Consider the following 17,961-nt stretch of genomic DNA (forward strand, 5'->3'; position numbering starts at 1 on the left):
GATGCTGTATTAATGTTTTAGCGTTTTCACAAATTGGGAAAATATTAAATGATTTAATCAATCAAATGCCTGGAACTGGTTTTGTACTTTTTCCCTTTTTTTCATATACTATGCCCTAGTATTGCTGGCATTTCCAGTCATTATGTGGAAATAATGTCTGTTGGGTACAAGAGTGACTTCAGTTTCTTAACCCAGGAGTGATATGAGGACATTTGACTCATGGCAGCTTATCATCTGTCTCCGGCTGGGGAAGATAAAAAAAAAAAAAGGTAGGGAAGCAAAAAATGGTTTTTCAGTCTCTGGGATATTGTCAGTGTGCTCTATCTGATGCATGAGGTCATTTACTGAAATGACCTGCCTCACTGTAGTAGATCTAAATCGAAACTTTTAGAAAAGTATTATAATGGTCTTAGAGCAAAACACGGGCAAGTCCTGATTACCGTCTGCATTTCCAGACATCATGTGCTCAAAGTCATTTTTCCAAAGCTACTAATTCGAATGAAATAAAACTGGCTGTGGTGAAAAAAACTAACGCACAGCTTTTGGTGGTTTTGTAATTTTATTCTAGTCTCCTAGAGGAAATTTGGCTTCCCCAAAATTTGCACATCAAATATACGAATCAAAATGCCTAAGCAGAGAAAGGATGTAAATATTTACTGATTAATCCACTGAATTATTGAACACTTTAGAAACGTTTGATCTGGCAGTACAAGAAGTAGGGCTGAAAGTCAGTCTGCCAATCTGCTGGGAGGAAAAATTGATCAACAGCAAAACACTGAAACCTATGAGAATTTAGTAAGGTATTATTAATTTAGAACCTTGCTGGGGAAATGAAGTAAAAAGCATCTCTTTCATTGTATCAAAAAATCCAAAAATAGAGCAATAAATACATCTAGGAAATGTAGTTTACAATTGATTAAACTAGGGAACTTTGAGGCGGTTGGTAGACGCTGTGTGTATTTACTTGCATGCCTCTGTGTGTGTGTGTGTGTGTGTGTGTGTGTGTGTGTGTGTCTCAGCCAAGTGCCTAAGCTTTCTCTTCGAGAACCTCACTGAAAGTACCATTTTGCAAAGAGAAGTGTCTTGTGCTTTTATTTAGTTCCAGCTTTTGCCACTAGGTGTAATATATTCATATTTGGTATATGAATTAACATAGTCTTCTTATACCCATATGGAAACAGATTTATTTCATTCCTTTATGCAGTGAATATTTATTAAGCACCTACTATGTGTCAGGCAGTGTGCTAGACATGTAGGATCTATCTTTGAACAAAACAGGCCAAGACCCTAGGCCTCATTGAGCTTATATTCTGATAGGGCAAGATAAAGGATAAAGAAAGATACTAAACGAGAAATATATGTATAAATATGTCCATATCTGACAAAAAATTAAAAGTGGTTTAGATTAAGGTGAATGGGAGCAGAGCAGGATTGCTGAGTGGAAGGAATTTTAATAGGGAAGGTCAGGGGAGGAATGCTTGTATGAGAGCGGTCACATGTGAGCAAAGACTTGACGGTAGCAGAGATTTTAGCCCAGTCTATCTCAGAGAAGAGCGCTCCAGGCAGAAAGGATGGCTTATCAAAGCGTGGGGTGGGAGATGGGAGAATGGTGTTTGCTAGAAGAACCTTGAGGAGGCCGGTCATTGACAGAGGGTACTGATCTGGGAAGCCAGACCTGGGGCGGGAGCCGTGCAAGGAGGGCAGACCATTTAAGGAACCTGGAGGCCGTATAGTAATGACTTTGTCTTTCACTGTGTGTGAAAGTGAAAGTTACTGCAGTGTTTTGAGCCCAGGAATAATATTGTAAACCTGTTGTATAGAGAACAGAGAGAGTCTCGGTGAGCAAAGGGGGAAGCAGGGAGACTTGTTAGGTTGCTATGGCAAGAATCCAGGCTGGAATAGAAAGGAGCACCGGCGGAGCTGGAGAAATCCTCTGATTCTGCAGAGTTGAGTAGCACCAGCAGTATTTCTGTTGGTTTGGTAGTATGGTGAGAGAGAAAGAAAGGGGTCAAGCACACTCTATTTTTTTTTTTTTTAATTGTCCTGAGAAACTTTACGAATGGAATTGTCTGTCATAAACTGTGTTGGGGAAGCATGTGAATAGAGTAGGATTTGGGGGAAGAAGAGGAGTTTGGTTTGGGAAATGTTAAAGATATCAAGTAGAGAGTCTAATATCAGGGAAGAGGTTGGGGGTGGAGATAGAAACTAGGGAATTATTGGCACCTAATATTTAAGTCCATGAGGCCAAGAGAGGTCAGCAAGGAGATGAGGACGGAGTAGAAGCAGGGCAAAGGACTGAGCCCTGGAGCGTCTCAGCCTTCAGCGGGAAGAGATAAAGGGAAGAACCAACGCTGGAGAGTGAGAAGGAGCAACTAATAAGCTAAGAAGAAAATTAAGAGAAGGAGCTTTATGGAAGTTTAAGTGGACAGAGAACATCAAGGCATTGGGAGTAGTTGAAAGTCTCAGATGTCACTGACAGGCCAAGTGGTAGGAAGCCTGAAATCCGACCATTTGATTTAGTAACATGCTGTTCTTTGGTAACCTTGACAAGAGCAGTTTTCGTTGAGTGGCGTGGACTGACAGTCTAATTGGAATTGGCCTGAGATAGAACGAAATGACAAACATCAGAAAGAGTATGTATGGACATCTTATTTGAAATAACATATTACCTTACTATAAAAAGCAGGAAAAATAGAGTGGAGGCAAGAGAACTTTTTTTTTTTCTTTTAAAGGGGGAAAAATAACAGCATGCATGTACATTAATGGGTATGATCATTAAGGAGAAAAAAATAATGAAGGAGAGAATGGAAACCTGCTGATGCAGTGGCCCGAGTGGGTTCAGCACACGGGGAAGGGGCTGGCCAGTGGCTCACTTACCTGGAAAGTGCAGGGAAGCCCTGCGGGCCCAGGGATGCTGGGCTGTGCTATCAGAACTGGGTCTCACCTCATCTCTCAGTTCTGCTTGGGTCTTTGCTGCCTCACTCAGGTTTTCCACAACAACTGCTCCTACAGCTCGATGCCCGATTCCCATCCTTTCAGCGTTCACGCAGAAAAAAAGGGTCTTTCTCTAATGGTCTCAACGAAATCCTGGAATTGCCCTGCTGGCTTGGCTCAGCTGACCTGCCTGTACCTGTAATAATAACTGTGACCAGGGGCAGCAACGCCAAGATTCAGGAGTGTGCGTGAGGCCAGGCTAGCCAGGCACAGAGCATCGATGGCCATGTTGCCTTCCAGCGAAAAGAACTACACTGGTAAAACTGTAAAGCTTGATAAGGTTCTAAATGGTGGCCCCGGAACACTGCGAACCATTTAAGGGAGACAGACAAATACTGGCACAATGTTTTTTCTCTTCTTTTTACATTATTGTAATTCAACGTCAGGATCAAAATGATCCAGGCAAACTTACAGTTGTGGGGAAATCTAGATGAAATCACATGTGAAAAAATGTAATTATCTTAGAGGGAAACTTCCCTAGGACAATTTTAATTAAGCCAGTTATTTTCTAGAAATGTAGATGCCATAATGATGGCTAGGACTGTCATTGAACTGTGTTCACTTGTGTTTTGTGTCCTTGAACACCTGTGTCCTGTGCTTTACATCTTGAGAAATATGGCTTGCCCTTTCGTGTGTTCCAACCTCTGCAAAGTTGACACACTGTGACACACCACGTTCGCTGATGGCCATCAGCAGTGGCAGTCATGCTGTTTTTAGTATCAGTGGGGGATAGAAGTGATTCTTTTCTGTATTTTAAAGCTCCAACCAAGAGTATTTTTTTCTTCGATTTTTCTTTCACTCCATGAAATTGGAACGTGTGCCTCCATGTCCAGAACTAAATATTGGTGCTACCTACTAGAAAGGATGTAAGGGTTTTAAATGTAACTCCTCCAGTTACCTATTTATATTTAAATAATGCAATCTATTATTTGAATTTATTCTTGGGATAAAATATACCACTCTGGGGCAATGGTGGTTGTATAATTATTTCAAGGTTAAAGAATGAAAAAGGAGGAGGTTTCTTAAATGAGATCCTAACAGATTAAAATCATTAAAAAATAATTTCTCATCTATAATAAAATTTTGGGAAAATTTACTTAGCTTCTGTGAATCTCTTTTTTAAAAGTTTCATTTGAAAAGAAGAGATGTTAAAATATATTTCTTCTCACTAGATAATTTTAATAATTAAATTTAATATGGTACATAAAATTTCTAGGAGAGTGCTTAGCATACAGTAGGCACCGGATAAATTTTAGTTTGCTTTTTCTTCCTGACAGTCCATAGCAACATGTGTTACAGAAGCCAGTTCCTGAGGAACCTGGTGTTTAAAAGTAGTAGGCAACAGACACAAGGGATGCTGTGTTTTGTGGTCATTCAGTAACTAAATTTTTCCAAAGCTCAACTTTACTGTGATGGTAACTCTTTGGAGTCCATAGCAATCATAATTGTTTTATAATTCAAAAAGTAACAACTACCATATACTCACGTGCTTGCTGTCTGTGAGAGAAATCAATAGGCACTTATTATGCTTTTTAAATTTAAATCTCATAGCAGTACTTCAGTGCTTAGTGTAAAAGTCTCATTAATGGGTAGAGGGCTTTTAAGTGTGAGTTTTCAGGCTGTGATATGAAGATGCAAGAAATGTTTCTGTTTGAATAAATTTATGACATTTTATTATGCCAAGTCTCAGTAATGAGGCCAAGGCGGGAGAAAAAGGAGGGTGGAATAGGGGAAGGAGGGCTGCGATATGGGGAAGAAAAGAAATGGAGGAATAAGACTCTGTGTTGTGGATTAAGTGTCAGTAACCATGGAGTAGATGGGGTTATGGAAAGATGGTCATTGGTCTCACGACATTCTACCTGATGTTGACTCTATCGGCATATTAAAAGCATCATTAAGGACAAATAATACTTGACCACCAGCTGAAAATTTTAGTTAGTAAATTTTAAAAGTTCACTATATTTTATTTTATAGTAATTCAGGGTTAACAACTTGCTGGAGTTAGCCATCATTTTCTCCATTCAAAAAGTAAACACTATGACAATACGACGTCTCCAGAAGGCTAGGTGGTTTGGCAGTGACGCTACGCCTGGGGTAGCTTAACCTCAGCTGCAGCTGCATTTTCATTTCATGTCACTATTGTCCCTACATGTCATCATAGGCTGGCACTCCCAAAGTGTGCTGAGTTCTATATCCATGTCTATTTATCTATATCTGTATGTTTGCATTTTCCATATTACTAGTCAACATTTGTTTTAAAATTAGAACAATCATAACACTCCATCACGCACTTATACCATGTGTGTCTACAGAGCCACACAGTTTAAAACCCTGTAGGACTCTCTGGATTCCCTCTGGCTGACTTATCTTGCTGAAATTACTTGGTAAAGCCTAGGCGCATCTGAACTTCCCTTACTTTATTGGTGTACCTCGTTAATGGTAGCACTTGATTTAGCAGATCAGCAGTACCTTTTCACCACAGGTGAGAAATTGAAATGTTCAAGGTCAATTAATTGCGGATGTTTCAAGTTGGTTAGTGCAGCTGTAATGGTGAGTGATCCTGGGAAGAGGAGTGGTCAGTGAGAGGTTCCTCTTTTGCTCCTGATGAGAATTGATGATCCAATTTCAACTCACTAGACTTACGCTGATTTTTTTTTCCCACTGCGCTTCTCTCATGTGTTCATGTTTTAAATACTGATCTATAAAGGAATGTCACAGTGCCACAGAGACATTATGCAATTCTGTATTAAAAATGTTTCTTCATTACTGACTTTAGACCATTAAAATTAACTAGAAAGAGCACGAAACAAAATAACTCAGTATTTTCTCAAAGGTATAAGGTGATGTAGATAAAATTCCAAACACAGAAATTCCAGGTAAAGATGATGGCTGGCCGGGGGCACTTCATTCATTCTTTTCCAACTTTTCTATGCAAAAAATGATAAAAATGCAGAGAGATAGGCATTTGTAACACATATGCAGGTATGCCACAGATGGACCAAGGATGCTTGGTGAACATCGGACCCTGGAAGACTTTCAACTTCCAAACTTTTGATAGGCCCTGAGGCAGAATTGTAAAATTAGATACGACAGTAGAGGGAAGTTTTTACCCATTCACCACTCCCTTCATGTACCCATACTTCAAAGACATGGTCTATTGGTAACTCTAGAGAGGAAGGTTGAGCCCACTGTCAGGTAGCTAAATCCTGAGAGTCCCTAACCCCTATTGCTACTGTCTTTTCTACATCCATTGGGAACTGCTGATTCCCATCTATGTATCATAACAATATGGGGGACACCGCTGTGTCCTAGTTAAGAGCACTGTGCCTCTTGTTGCTCTGCAGACAGGCTGCATGAGCAGTGCCCTTTGTGGACAGCAGAGCCATGCCAGGTCAATGACCCCAAGACACCCCAAAATGCAGCCAGGGCCCATGTCTACCCAGCAAGCCCTCTTACTTAAAATACAAGAAATTTTCACTCTCACCTAAACATGGTAGATGGTATTGGTGACCAAGAGAACTCCACTCATCCAGGTTACTAGCCAAAACCACAGGTTCTTCAGGGGCAAATACAGAGAAGATGAAAAGTAAAAACACACCAATAAAAATTGCACAATGTATCAATATGTTGGATCAACAAGGAGAGCATTGTACTTTTGATGTACAAAGTGGAAGACACTTTTGAACAATGATTCCCTCCAAGAAAGAAGAAAATTTGAAAAAAAGAATCAGGAGTTAGTGGGATACTGTCAAGGGAGGAGACTGTTAGAATATAATACTTAAAAAACATGCTGTCTTAACTCAGTTTGAGGCCCTGACTAGAAGCTCGTCAGTCCCCTTCTTGAGCAGCTGATTATGTCCAAACCCAACCCCTTCTTTTATTGTGCTCACACCCTCTGTGGCCACTATACATCAACCCTGATCATCCTGGAGCCAGGTCCAGACACCCGGACACAGGCCCTCTTCCCTGGAGCTCACAAAACTTAGCTTACCTTACCCCGCTTGCCATACGTAAGCTGCCCTCTACGACTTCAACTTGCCACCCGTTCTGTGTTGGCATTTCCCTCTATGGCCCTTCCTTGCAGTCTTCTCTCCTTTGAAGCTGTAAGTAACCCAGAATTCTGCTTTGCATCTCTCAGAGTGTCACTGTGTTGTATCTGCCATCAGAAGGGTTTTAAAATCTTATTAAAGCAATTATTAGTACAGATGTGTCCCTTTAGGTCTCACAAAGGTATGTGCCTTACCGTAATAGCAAAATTGGGCATCTCTTTGTATTAGTGCCTGACTCAAGGTTTATAGAACAGGGCATGGATGTCAAGAATAATGCTTGAATAAAAACTGTATATAAATTTATGGTAATCTCTATCTGAAATGTCAGAACTTATTATCAGAGTCTCAAGGTGGATGGCAAAAGAATGGGGAAAAGAAAACATGTACTAATATTCTTACATGGTATGTTACGTAACAGATACTGCATTTTAATATATATTGAATAGTAGATAATTATGGATGTAAGAATGGGATAAACCCTATTTCATGTTTCTTACAGTGACTACATAATACTTACACAGTCAGCAATGTCAGTATTACTTGAATAAATTCCTCAAATAAAGCACTATTATAGTAAACTGGAAGAATGAAACGTAGGTAATCCCGTCTGTAATTTTCTGGTGTGCATTTGGATAAAACAAAACACAATAAATTCTCTTCTATCCATATTTCCTTGAATATACAACAGACTTCTGTTTCTCACTTCTGAGTGCTCAAACACAATTTACCATGGCTCTCCTATCCACTGTCCTCTCACCCACCACCCCCCTTCCCAGATAGGATACAACTAGTGATGTGTTGGTAAACTGGCTGGGGTGGGAGTGGGTACTGATTTGCAGAGTTGGGCAATTTTCGTGGTTTAAATACTCCCACCATGGCCAATTGCAGAGATGGCTATCTTTAACAATCATCTTGCAAAATTGCTGAAAATTTAATGGTCTCTCACACGCTGTTGCAAGCCAGTTATCACTGGATAGAGCTCTCCATTATTTACTGTGTTATTATTCCCTGCACCTGCCTCACCATTAACACTTTTCATGTTGTGTTTCAAATACCCTTTTCAATGTCTTTTCCTCCCATAAGACCGTAAAGACGGCGAAGGCAGGAACTGTCCCTTGGCCATCTTTGTATTCCCGGGCTCAATGCTGTACTTCTTTCTCTAAGGAGTCTAAACATGATCAGACATCAAAGGTAGTCTTCTAATTCCACCACAGTGTGAAGGTAAATCACGTTCTGGGCAAAGGGGTGTAAGGCCAAATCATTACACAGTCATGCATGTGGGCAGTAAACTTGCCAGTTCCAAGTGTTGATGTGGATGTCTGCTTGTCAAATTAAGTGGTTTAAACATTCAATGAGTTTAACCTCATTCAGTTAACTCTCCCAGTGTCAGGTGGTTGAAACGCCTAGAAATGAACATAATTAACATAGGCTCCATCCATTTACATTACATACTTGTTTCTCTATATTTTTCAAGCATTATGGAAAGTTTCGTATTTTGGAAATTTGTCTTTCTTAAGTTCCATAGAGGAGCAGTCTTATCGGAATTGCTAGTTCACGAACAGATTTTTAACAAATTCTTTGCTCATTTCTCCTTTTTCTCTTTTCACAAAAGGAGCTGGTGGCTGGTCTCCACTTGTGTCAAACAAATACCAGTGGTTGCAGATTGACCTTGGAGAGAGAATGGAGATCACAGCTGTGGCCACCCAAGGGGGATATGGGAGCTCCAACTGGGTGACCAGCTACCTCCTAATGTCCAGTGACAGTGGCAGGAACTGGAAACAGTATCGACAAGAGGACAGTATCTGGGTATGTTTCTTCAACAGAATTCATAGCCTCTCAGAGAGAGAGGTAGAGTCGTCCCTACATGCTCTTTACGAATCTCTTAAACTAAGTTTAGAAACAGAATCTTCAGAATTACTTAGAAAACATTTTTCAAGAGAAAATGTATTACTATTCATTTTCTAATACATTTTATGGTTTAATTTACGAAAATACTAAAGGTAAACTTATTTCACAGAGTCCTCAGAAAGTGAAAAGAAAAATCTTATTAGTGCACTAAATAGTGTGGAAGTTAAAGAAAGAAAATAAACCTATATAAAAAAAATTTTAAGTTTTGTTCAATAACATAGTAGTTTTGCATTGTCTTTATTTAAGTTTGTTGAAAAGAATTTATTGCTTTTATTTCTTCTGATGACTGAGATTTATGAATTAATCTCTCTAGTATATGGAGGTTTTTATGTATAATATTTGGAATATTTATATATATATTTTATATATACACACACATATATGATTTATATATAAACCATTCTCTAGTCTTTTCAAGTGTGTAAGATGCTGTGTTTTGTGGACAGGGCACAGCTCCTGTAGGGGAGACTGACAGGGAGGCCGTTTGTAATAAAATGGGTGGTATTTGTAGTTGACTGATGGTATATAAACACCCAATGGAAGAGGGAAGCTAAAGGAAGTTTGCTTGGTGGTGAAGAACGGACTTCTTTTTTTAGTGTAGGAAAGTATTGGTTTGGATCTTATGTGGGCCAGGGACAACATACTGCAATCAAAGGACTGTGTTTTTTTTGGTTTTTAATTTTCCTCTGCCTGAGCTGCTGGAACCAGAGAAAATGAGTAACTTAATGAAGCATCATTCTTAGCACACAGATAAGTTGGAGGCCTATCTGGGCCCATAATGATAATTTTCTTTGATCAGTCAATGGCCTCTCTTTTGAAACTTCCTAGAAGTCCGTTATACATTATACAGTCATTGAAAAAATGGACTGTGATTTACTCACCTTTGTATCTCTAAAGTACTTGGTGGTCGTCCAGTGCATGTTTATTGATGTAAATTGAATTGAGAAGATGTAGCCCTCCTCTTTCTCAGTCTGGGAGAAGTTTTCTCTACGCATTTTTAAGAAAACCTGCATTAAAATCCAAAGCAAGTTAAAGTTCTGTATAAGAGCGAGAAACATTGGATATTATGGTTGAATTAGTTCCATGAAAACCGTTCAAAGTAGGGATAAAATAACCAGTAATTATGAACAAATAGCAATGAAAGCTTAATGAGGTATTTATTTTAACTAGGTGTTTGGATTATCTTTTACTCTTTTTTTCAAAATAAGCATTGGATTTTAAACTAGGTATATGGCGGCTAATTCGTGCTAATATTTAGCTGTGTTAAGTAAGATGTATGTTTTTGATATTTAAAAAAAAATTTTAATCTTAACTATGACAATTAATTGTTTTTCATGGATCAAGCTTGAGGAAAGCCAAACCTAGATAGTGCACATTTGCCTTTTTCACTTACTTATTAAAGGGGAGGTGCTCAGGGTGCAATAGCGACGTGAATGATATCCTTAACCAGTCCAAACCAATCAATGTAAAGACAGACAGCATCGATCACAATTACCTGGCGCGGTAACATTGTTTTTTAGACTGTGCTATCGTTTGTTGGGTTTCTCATTGTTTTCCCCTCTGGAGTGTGAGCACCCTGCGAATAGACGCTCTACCTTCCAACCTGTCATCCCAGTATCCCCCATCTTAACAGTACCTGGCATGTTGCCTGCAATTCCTAAAGGTTTGCTGAATGAATGACTGAATAAGGGAAAGAGCGAATGAACCAATAAATGAAATGCACTTTCTTATAGGATACTTTTATGATCACACAACTAAAAGTGACCCCTCCCTCCACCTATCAACTCCTCCTTTTAGTACATTTATATTGTACCAGATTAATGTACTTTAGAGTTAGAAGGCTACATTTCTCTCTCCCCTATACATTTTGAACTTTTTCATGGGAAAAGGTGTGTCTTTCTCATCTTTGCATTTGCAGCACTCAGCACCCAGTGTGGCACAGCACTTGTTGAGTAAATTAGTGAAAAAAAGGTCAATCAATCAATGAATAGATTTGAATACATTGATCTCCTAATCTGTGCCTAACTTTGTATGAAATTCTGTATTATAAGAGGTCACAGTGAGAGAGTGGCATGGATATATATATACACTACCAAGTGTAGAAGAGATAGCTAGTGGGAAGCAGCCGCATAGCACAGGGAGATCAGCTCGGTGCTTTGTGACCACCTAGAGGGGTGGGATAGAGAGGGTGGGAGGGAGATGCAAGAGAGAGGGGATATGGGAATATATGTATACGTATAGCTGATTCACTTTGTTATACAGCAGAAACTAACACACCACTGTAAAGCAATTATACTCCAAGAAAGATGTTAAAAAAAAAGAGCTCATATTAATGTTGTTGAAAAGATAAAACACATCAGAACAAACCAAAGAATGAGTCAGAGGAGCGTGCAAATGTGTGGTACAGACTCCTAGAGCTTTGGAAATGGACAGAATATGGAGATCACTGTAGAATGAATTTGTCAAAAAAAGCAGGACTTACATGGGTGTTGAAAAAAGCATTAACACTTGGATTATGGAAGGATTAAGGAAGCAGTTCCATGAAGCTGGAAAAGTGTGAACAAAAGAATGGACATTGGCATTATCCAGAGATATGGTTTCCCATGTAGTAACCAGTGACACTGTGGTCAGAATGGACTGTCAAGTTTGGTAACGACCGGACTATAATTTTGAATATGGTGAAGAAAGTAGATGAATGTCAAGATCAGAATTGAGACTTAGTGCAGCTGGTGCCATGGCCACACATAAAACGGGTAAGGATATGGTGTAGGTAAAACAGTGTCAAATCTTCACACTTTGTTGATATGTGTAGACACACACACACACACACACACTCACACTCACACACACACACACTCATGCTACCTGCTCATCCCAGATAGGCGAATAGTTCTATTTTTACCCCACAGTTACTCAGGTCCCACTCTGATGGAAGCTCCCTCTCTGTGAATCTGTAATTGCCAACGCAGGAAGAATGAAACATGGCAAATTGTGCCCTGGCTCTTGACATTTTCACCTGGTATAACGCAGATCACTTTAATTTGTTTTTCGGATTTTTTTTTTTTGGCCAAAGAACAATTTTTAATTGCTGTTCATAGTAAAGAACTTAACCCTTTGTCACATTTTACAAATGTGTTTCCTAACTTTTTTTTTTTTTTGCCCAGTTTTTGTAGATATTATGGGATGTATCCAAATTATACAAAACTTGCCAGTTTTCTTTCAGAGCTTCACAGTCTGCTCCAGATGATACTAATAAATCTGTGAAAGAGAGTTAGGAAACACCTAAGGCATTATACGAGTATGTGATGGAAACAGGAAGAAAAGGCAGTTGTTACAAGTTTAGAGACAAATAAAATAAAACCCATCAATATGGATGGAAATGCTGCCATGAGGATTCCTCATTCTCCCTTTATTTAGCCCTCTTCAAGCACTAGAGAGAACAGTGACTTCTTCATACCTGAAAGAATTAATCAAATGCCCTGCTGCTTTTTACAAACAATCTTTAAAAAGAAAGGCAAAATGTTTTGTTATCTATGTGGCCATGCATATATTTAATAGAACTGTAAACTTGAGAGATATATGATATTTTAAAAAATTATTCTTTGGAATAAAATTGATAGTCCAGTGCTCACAAATGTAATTTATACAAAGTACTCTACTAGATAGCATATAAATGTTTTACGAAACCTTAGAAATGCAAGCTACTGAAATTGTTCCTCTAAAATTGAAGACAAAATAAATTCTCTCAACATCCATGATCAAAAGACTTTTCAGCCAGTTTATTGTACATGATTGGAAAAGGAAATGTAAGGTATAATTTTCACTCATCTAAGAACAACTGCTGAAACTTCATGACACGAACATCTTAGAAATTATTTTAAGCAAATCAACATGTGCAGGAACTTTACAGCCAAACTATAGAAAGTCTCTCTGATATATGCTCAAGCTTCTTTTACACTGAAGACTATAAGGGCAAGGAATGGGATGGTACTAATTTTATGAATTATTTAAGTAAATATGATTGTTATGCACGATAGTTTACTTTTTAAAAAAATGTGTCAGGTGCTATTTTTTTTTTTAACATCTTTATTGGAGTTATTGCTTTACAGTGGTGTGTTAGTTTCTGCTGTATAACAAAGTGGATCAGCTATACATATACATATATCCCCATATCTCCTCCCTCTGGATTTTAATTGTATCTGATTTTTCAAACAAAAAACCCATAATTTCATATTAGCACATTTCTAAAGTTAGCATAACTATTTTTTAATTAGAAGTGTTGAGTGTCGTGGTTCTGGGTTTGGCTGGTGAAAGACACGGAGTGCCTATGACAAGTATAGTCAATTAGACATAAGCATCCCCTGTCGCAAAATATTCACGGCATTATTATCACTGTGAATGATGAGTTGTCAACTCCATAAGCCAGACAGCGCAGAAGCACCACCTGCAAATATTTTAACATTTATTTATCTCCAGTCAAATAAATAGGTGACTGAGGGCATTTAATAGGAAACCCAAGGAGGCAGGAATACAAGTGGGAGGTGTGTGGTAAGACTGGTGGACTCCTCGCCTTGTGAGGCACACCTTCCTAGACCTTTCCCTATGTTATTCTAAGCCTTCAAAAGTCATGTGTGGTGATATAAAGTATAACAGTGCTGATGCCGTGTAAGTCAACATGTCAAGTCATCAAGCATAATACTTTGCAATTCTTGGCTCAGTACTTGGGCAAATGCCTGGAGAGTGCCTTAAGCTGCTTCAGCCTTTCAACACTGCCTCTACTTGAGTGCCAAAAAGATGTTTTTATTGAAAGTCTATTTTATTAGTCTTTATCCTCAAGGAATCTCCTGTTTACATTTCTATTTAACTGTAAGTTCTCCGCCCTTTTGAAAATGATTAACCTAGGAGTGCATGGTTAAAGGTGGCTGCATTGAGCTTTTTAATGTGACATCAGTCATGAGTCAGAATGGTTTGCTAGGCACCTTCTCTGTCAAGCAGCGTGGTTTATTTCACCTCCTCGCATCTGTGCTCATTCTGTAACATGTTACGTCAGTCCCTTCTCATAAACTTCTCGGGCACATGTATATTGGAACTTTACATCAATATGTAATATACAAAAATATATATGAACTCCTATGAGCTGTGGAAACATGTATACAGTGATATAAGATAAATGGTAATGTTGCTTCACATTCTTCCAATTGATCTGTCCCTAAGCCAGGAAATAAAATAATTTGAAGAGAGTGATTAGAGTTATAGCAGGAGATTTGATTTGGTGCCCTCTTCAGAGTGCATAGTCTCATCCAGATTATTCTCAAATCATTAACCAGAGGATGGCATGTTTTAAAAATACTTTACAATTTGTAATCTCACATTCTACCGTGTGACAGTTCAGTGACCAAACATCACCCTCTTTTCTTCTTTTTTGCTGTGATTCAGTGTTGTAGATGTCTGCTTCTAACTTTTCTCATTCCCCAGTCCCAAGAAGCTACATATGGAGATCCTCTCTCTGGGAAGCAATTCTGTCCTTTTGAAATGTTTCTTTTTTTTCCTTTTTACATCTTTATTGGAATATAATTGCTTTACAGTGTTGTGTTTCTGCTGTATAGCAAAGTGAATCAACTATATGCATACATATATCCCCATATCCCCTCCCTCTTGAGTCTCCCTCCCACCCTCCCTATCCTGCCCTTCTAGGTGGACACAGAACACCAAGCTGGTCTCACTGTGCTATGCAGCTGCTTCCCACTAGCTATCTATTTTACATTTGGTAGTGTATATCTGTCAGTGCTACTCTCTCACTTCGTCGCAGCTTCCCCTTCCCCACTCCCCGTGTCTTAAAGTCCATTCTCTATGTCTGCGTCTTTATTCCTGTCCTGCCCCAAGGTTCAGCACAACCATTTTTTTTAGAACCATATATATGTATTAGCATACGGTATTTGTTTCTCTCTTTCTGATTTACTTCACTCTGTATGACAGATTCTAGGTCCATCCACCTCACTACAAATAACTCAATTTCGTTTCTTTTAATAGCCGAGTAATATGCCATTGTATATATGTGCCACATCTTCTTTATCCATTCATCTGTTGATGGACACTTAGGTTGTGTCCATGTCCTGGCTATTGTAAGTAGAGCTGCAGTGAACATTGTGGTACATGACTGTTTTTGAATTATGGTTTTCTCAGGGTATATGCCCAGTAGTGGGATAGCTGGGTGAGATGGTAGTTCTATTTTTAGTTTTTTAAGGAACCTCCATACTGTTCTCCATAGTGGCAGTATCAATTTACATTCCTACCGACAGTGCAAGAGGGTTCCCTTTTCTCCACACCCTCTCCAGCATTTATTGTTTGTAGATTTTTTGATGATGGCCATTCTGATGGGTGTGAGGTGATACCTTATTGTGGTTTGATTTGCATTTCTCTAATGATTAGTGATTTTTAAATTTTATTTTATTTTTGTGTGTGTGGTACGCGGGCCTCTCACTGTTGTGACCTCTCCCATTGCGGAGCACAGGCTCCGGACGTGCAGGCTCAGTGGCTACGGCTCACGGGCCTAGCTGCTCCGCGGCACGCGGGATCTTCCCAGACCGGGGCACGAACCCGTATCCCCTGCATTGGCAGGTGGACTCTCAACCACTGTGCCACCAGGGAAGCCCTGATTAGTGATTTTAAACATCCATTTATGTGTTTGTTGGCAATCTGCTTATCTTCTTTGGAGAAATGTCTATTTAGGTCTTCTGCCCATTTTTGGATTGGGTTGTTTGTTTTTCTGTTATTGAGCTGCATGAGCTGCTTGTAAATTTTGGAGATTAATCCTTTGTCATTTGCTTCATTTGCAAATATTTTATTCCATTCTGAGGGTTGTCTTTTGGTCTTGTTTATGGTTTCCTTTGCTGTGCAAAAGCTTTGAAGTTTCATTAGGTCCCATTTGTTTATTTTTGTTTTTATTTCCATTACTCTAGAAGGTGGGTCAAAAAAGGATCTTGCTGTGATTTATGTCATAGAGTGTTCTGCCTGTGTTTTCCTCTAAGAGCTTTATAGTGTCTGGCCTTACATTTAGGTCTTTAATTCATTTTGAGTTTATTTTTGTGTATGGTGTTAGGGAGTGTTCTAATTTCATTTTTTACATGTAGCTGTCCAGTTTTCCCAGCACCACTTATTGAAGAGGCTGTCTTTTCTCCATTGTATATTCTTGCCTCCTTTATCAAAGATAAGGTGATCATATGTGTGTGGGTTTATCTCTGGGCTTTCTATCCTGTTCCATTGATCTATATTTCTGTTTTTGTGCCAGTACCATACTGTCTTGATTACTGTAGCTTTGTAGTATAGTCTGAAATCAGGGTACCTGATTCCTGCAGCTTCGTTTTTCTTTCTCAGGATTGCTTTGGATATTCGGGGTCTCTTGTGTTTCCATACAAATTGTGAAATTTTTTGTTCTAGTTCTGTGAAAAATGCCATTAATAGTTTGATAGGGATTGCATTGAATCTGTAGATTGCTTTGACTAGTATAGTCATTTTGACAATGTTGATTCCTCCAACCCAAGAACATGTTATATCTCTCTATCTGTTTTTATCATCTTTAACTTCTTTCATCAGTGCCTTATGGTTTTCTGCATACAGGTCTTTTGTCTCCTTAGGTAGGTTTATTCCTAGGTATTTTATTTTTGTTGCAATCGTTAATGGGAGTGTTTCCTAATTTCACTTTCAGATTTTTCGTTGTTAGTGTATATAAATGCAAGAGATTTCTGTGCTTTAATTTTGTATCCTGCAACTTTACCAAATTCATTGATTAGCTCTAGTAGTTTTCTGGTGGCATCTTTAGGATTCTCTATGTATAGTATCATGTCATCTGCAAACAGTGACAGTTCTACTTCTTTTCCCATTTGGATTCCTTTTATTTCTTTTTCTTCTCTGATTACTGTGGCTAAAACTTCCAAAACTGTGTTGAATAATAGTGGTGAGAGTGGGCACCCTTGTCTTGTTCCTGATCTTAGAGGAAATGGTTTCAGTTTTTCACCATTGAGAATGATGCTGGCTGTGGGTTAGTCATATACGCCCTTTATTATGTTGAGTTAGGTTCCCTCTATGCCCATTTTCTGAAGAGTTTTTATCATAAATGGGTGCTGAATTTTGTTGAAAGCTTTTTTGCATCTTTTGAGATGATCATTTGGTTTTTATCCTTCAGTTTGTTAATATGGTGTATGACATTGATTGATCTGTGTATATTCAAGAATCCTTGCATTCTGGGATAAACCCCACTTGATCATTGTGTATGATCCTTTTAATGTGCTGTTGGATTCTGTTTGCTAGTATTTTGTTGAGGTTTTTTTGCATGTATATTCTTCAGTGATACTGGCTTGTAGTTTTCTTTTTTTGTGACATCTTTGTCTGGTTTTGGTAACAGGGTGATGGTGGCCTCATAGAATGAGTTTGGGAGCGTTCCTCCCTCTGCTATATTTTGGAAGAGTTTGAGAAGGATAGATTTTAACTCTTTGCTAAATGTTTGATAGAATTCGCCTGTGAAGCCATATGGTCCTGGGCTTTTGTTTGTTGGAAGATTTTTAATTACAGTTTCAATTTCAGTGCTTGTGGTTGGTCTGTTCATATATTCTATTTCTTCCTGGTTCAGTCTTGGAAGGTTGTACTTTTCTAAGAATTTGTCCATTTCTTCCAGGTTGTCCATTTTATTGGCATATAGTTGCTTGTAGTAGTCTCATGATCCTTTATTTCTGCAGTGTCAGTTGTTACTTCTCCTTTTTCATTTGTACTTCTGTTGATTTGAGTCTTCTTCCTTTGTTTCTTGATGAGTCTGGCTAATGGTTTATCAATTTTGTTCATCTTCTCAAAGCACCAGCTTTTAGTTTTATTGATCATTGGTATTGTTTCCTTCATTTCTTTTTCATTTATTTCTGATCTGATCTTTATGATTCTTTCCTTCTGCTTACTTTTTGTTGTTGTTTTTGTTGTTCTTTCTCTGATTGCTTTAGGTATAAGCTTAGGTTGTTTATTTGAG

At 38.6% G+C, this 17,961-nt stretch overlaps 1 protein-coding gene across 1 annotated transcript in view; it reads left to right on the plus strand.

The window, feature by feature from the left end:
- CNTNAP4 (contactin associated protein family member 4) overlaps window positions 1-17,961 on the plus strand; it is a 264,709-nt gene that overhangs the window by 76,199 nt on the left and 170,549 nt on the right. Inside the window, exon 3 of the mRNA XM_067018557.1 lies at window positions 8,656-8,849. Coding sequence (XP_066874658.1) covers window positions 8,656-8,849 — 194 coding nt within the window. The remainder of the gene's footprint in view (window positions 1-8,655; window positions 8,850-17,961) is intronic.

This window comes from Kogia breviceps, chromosome 18 (genome assembly GCF_026419965.1).
Source record: "Kogia breviceps isolate mKogBre1 chromosome 18, mKogBre1 haplotype 1, whole genome shotgun sequence".
NCBI lineage: Eukaryota > Metazoa > Chordata > Mammalia > Artiodactyla > Physeteridae > Kogia > Kogia breviceps.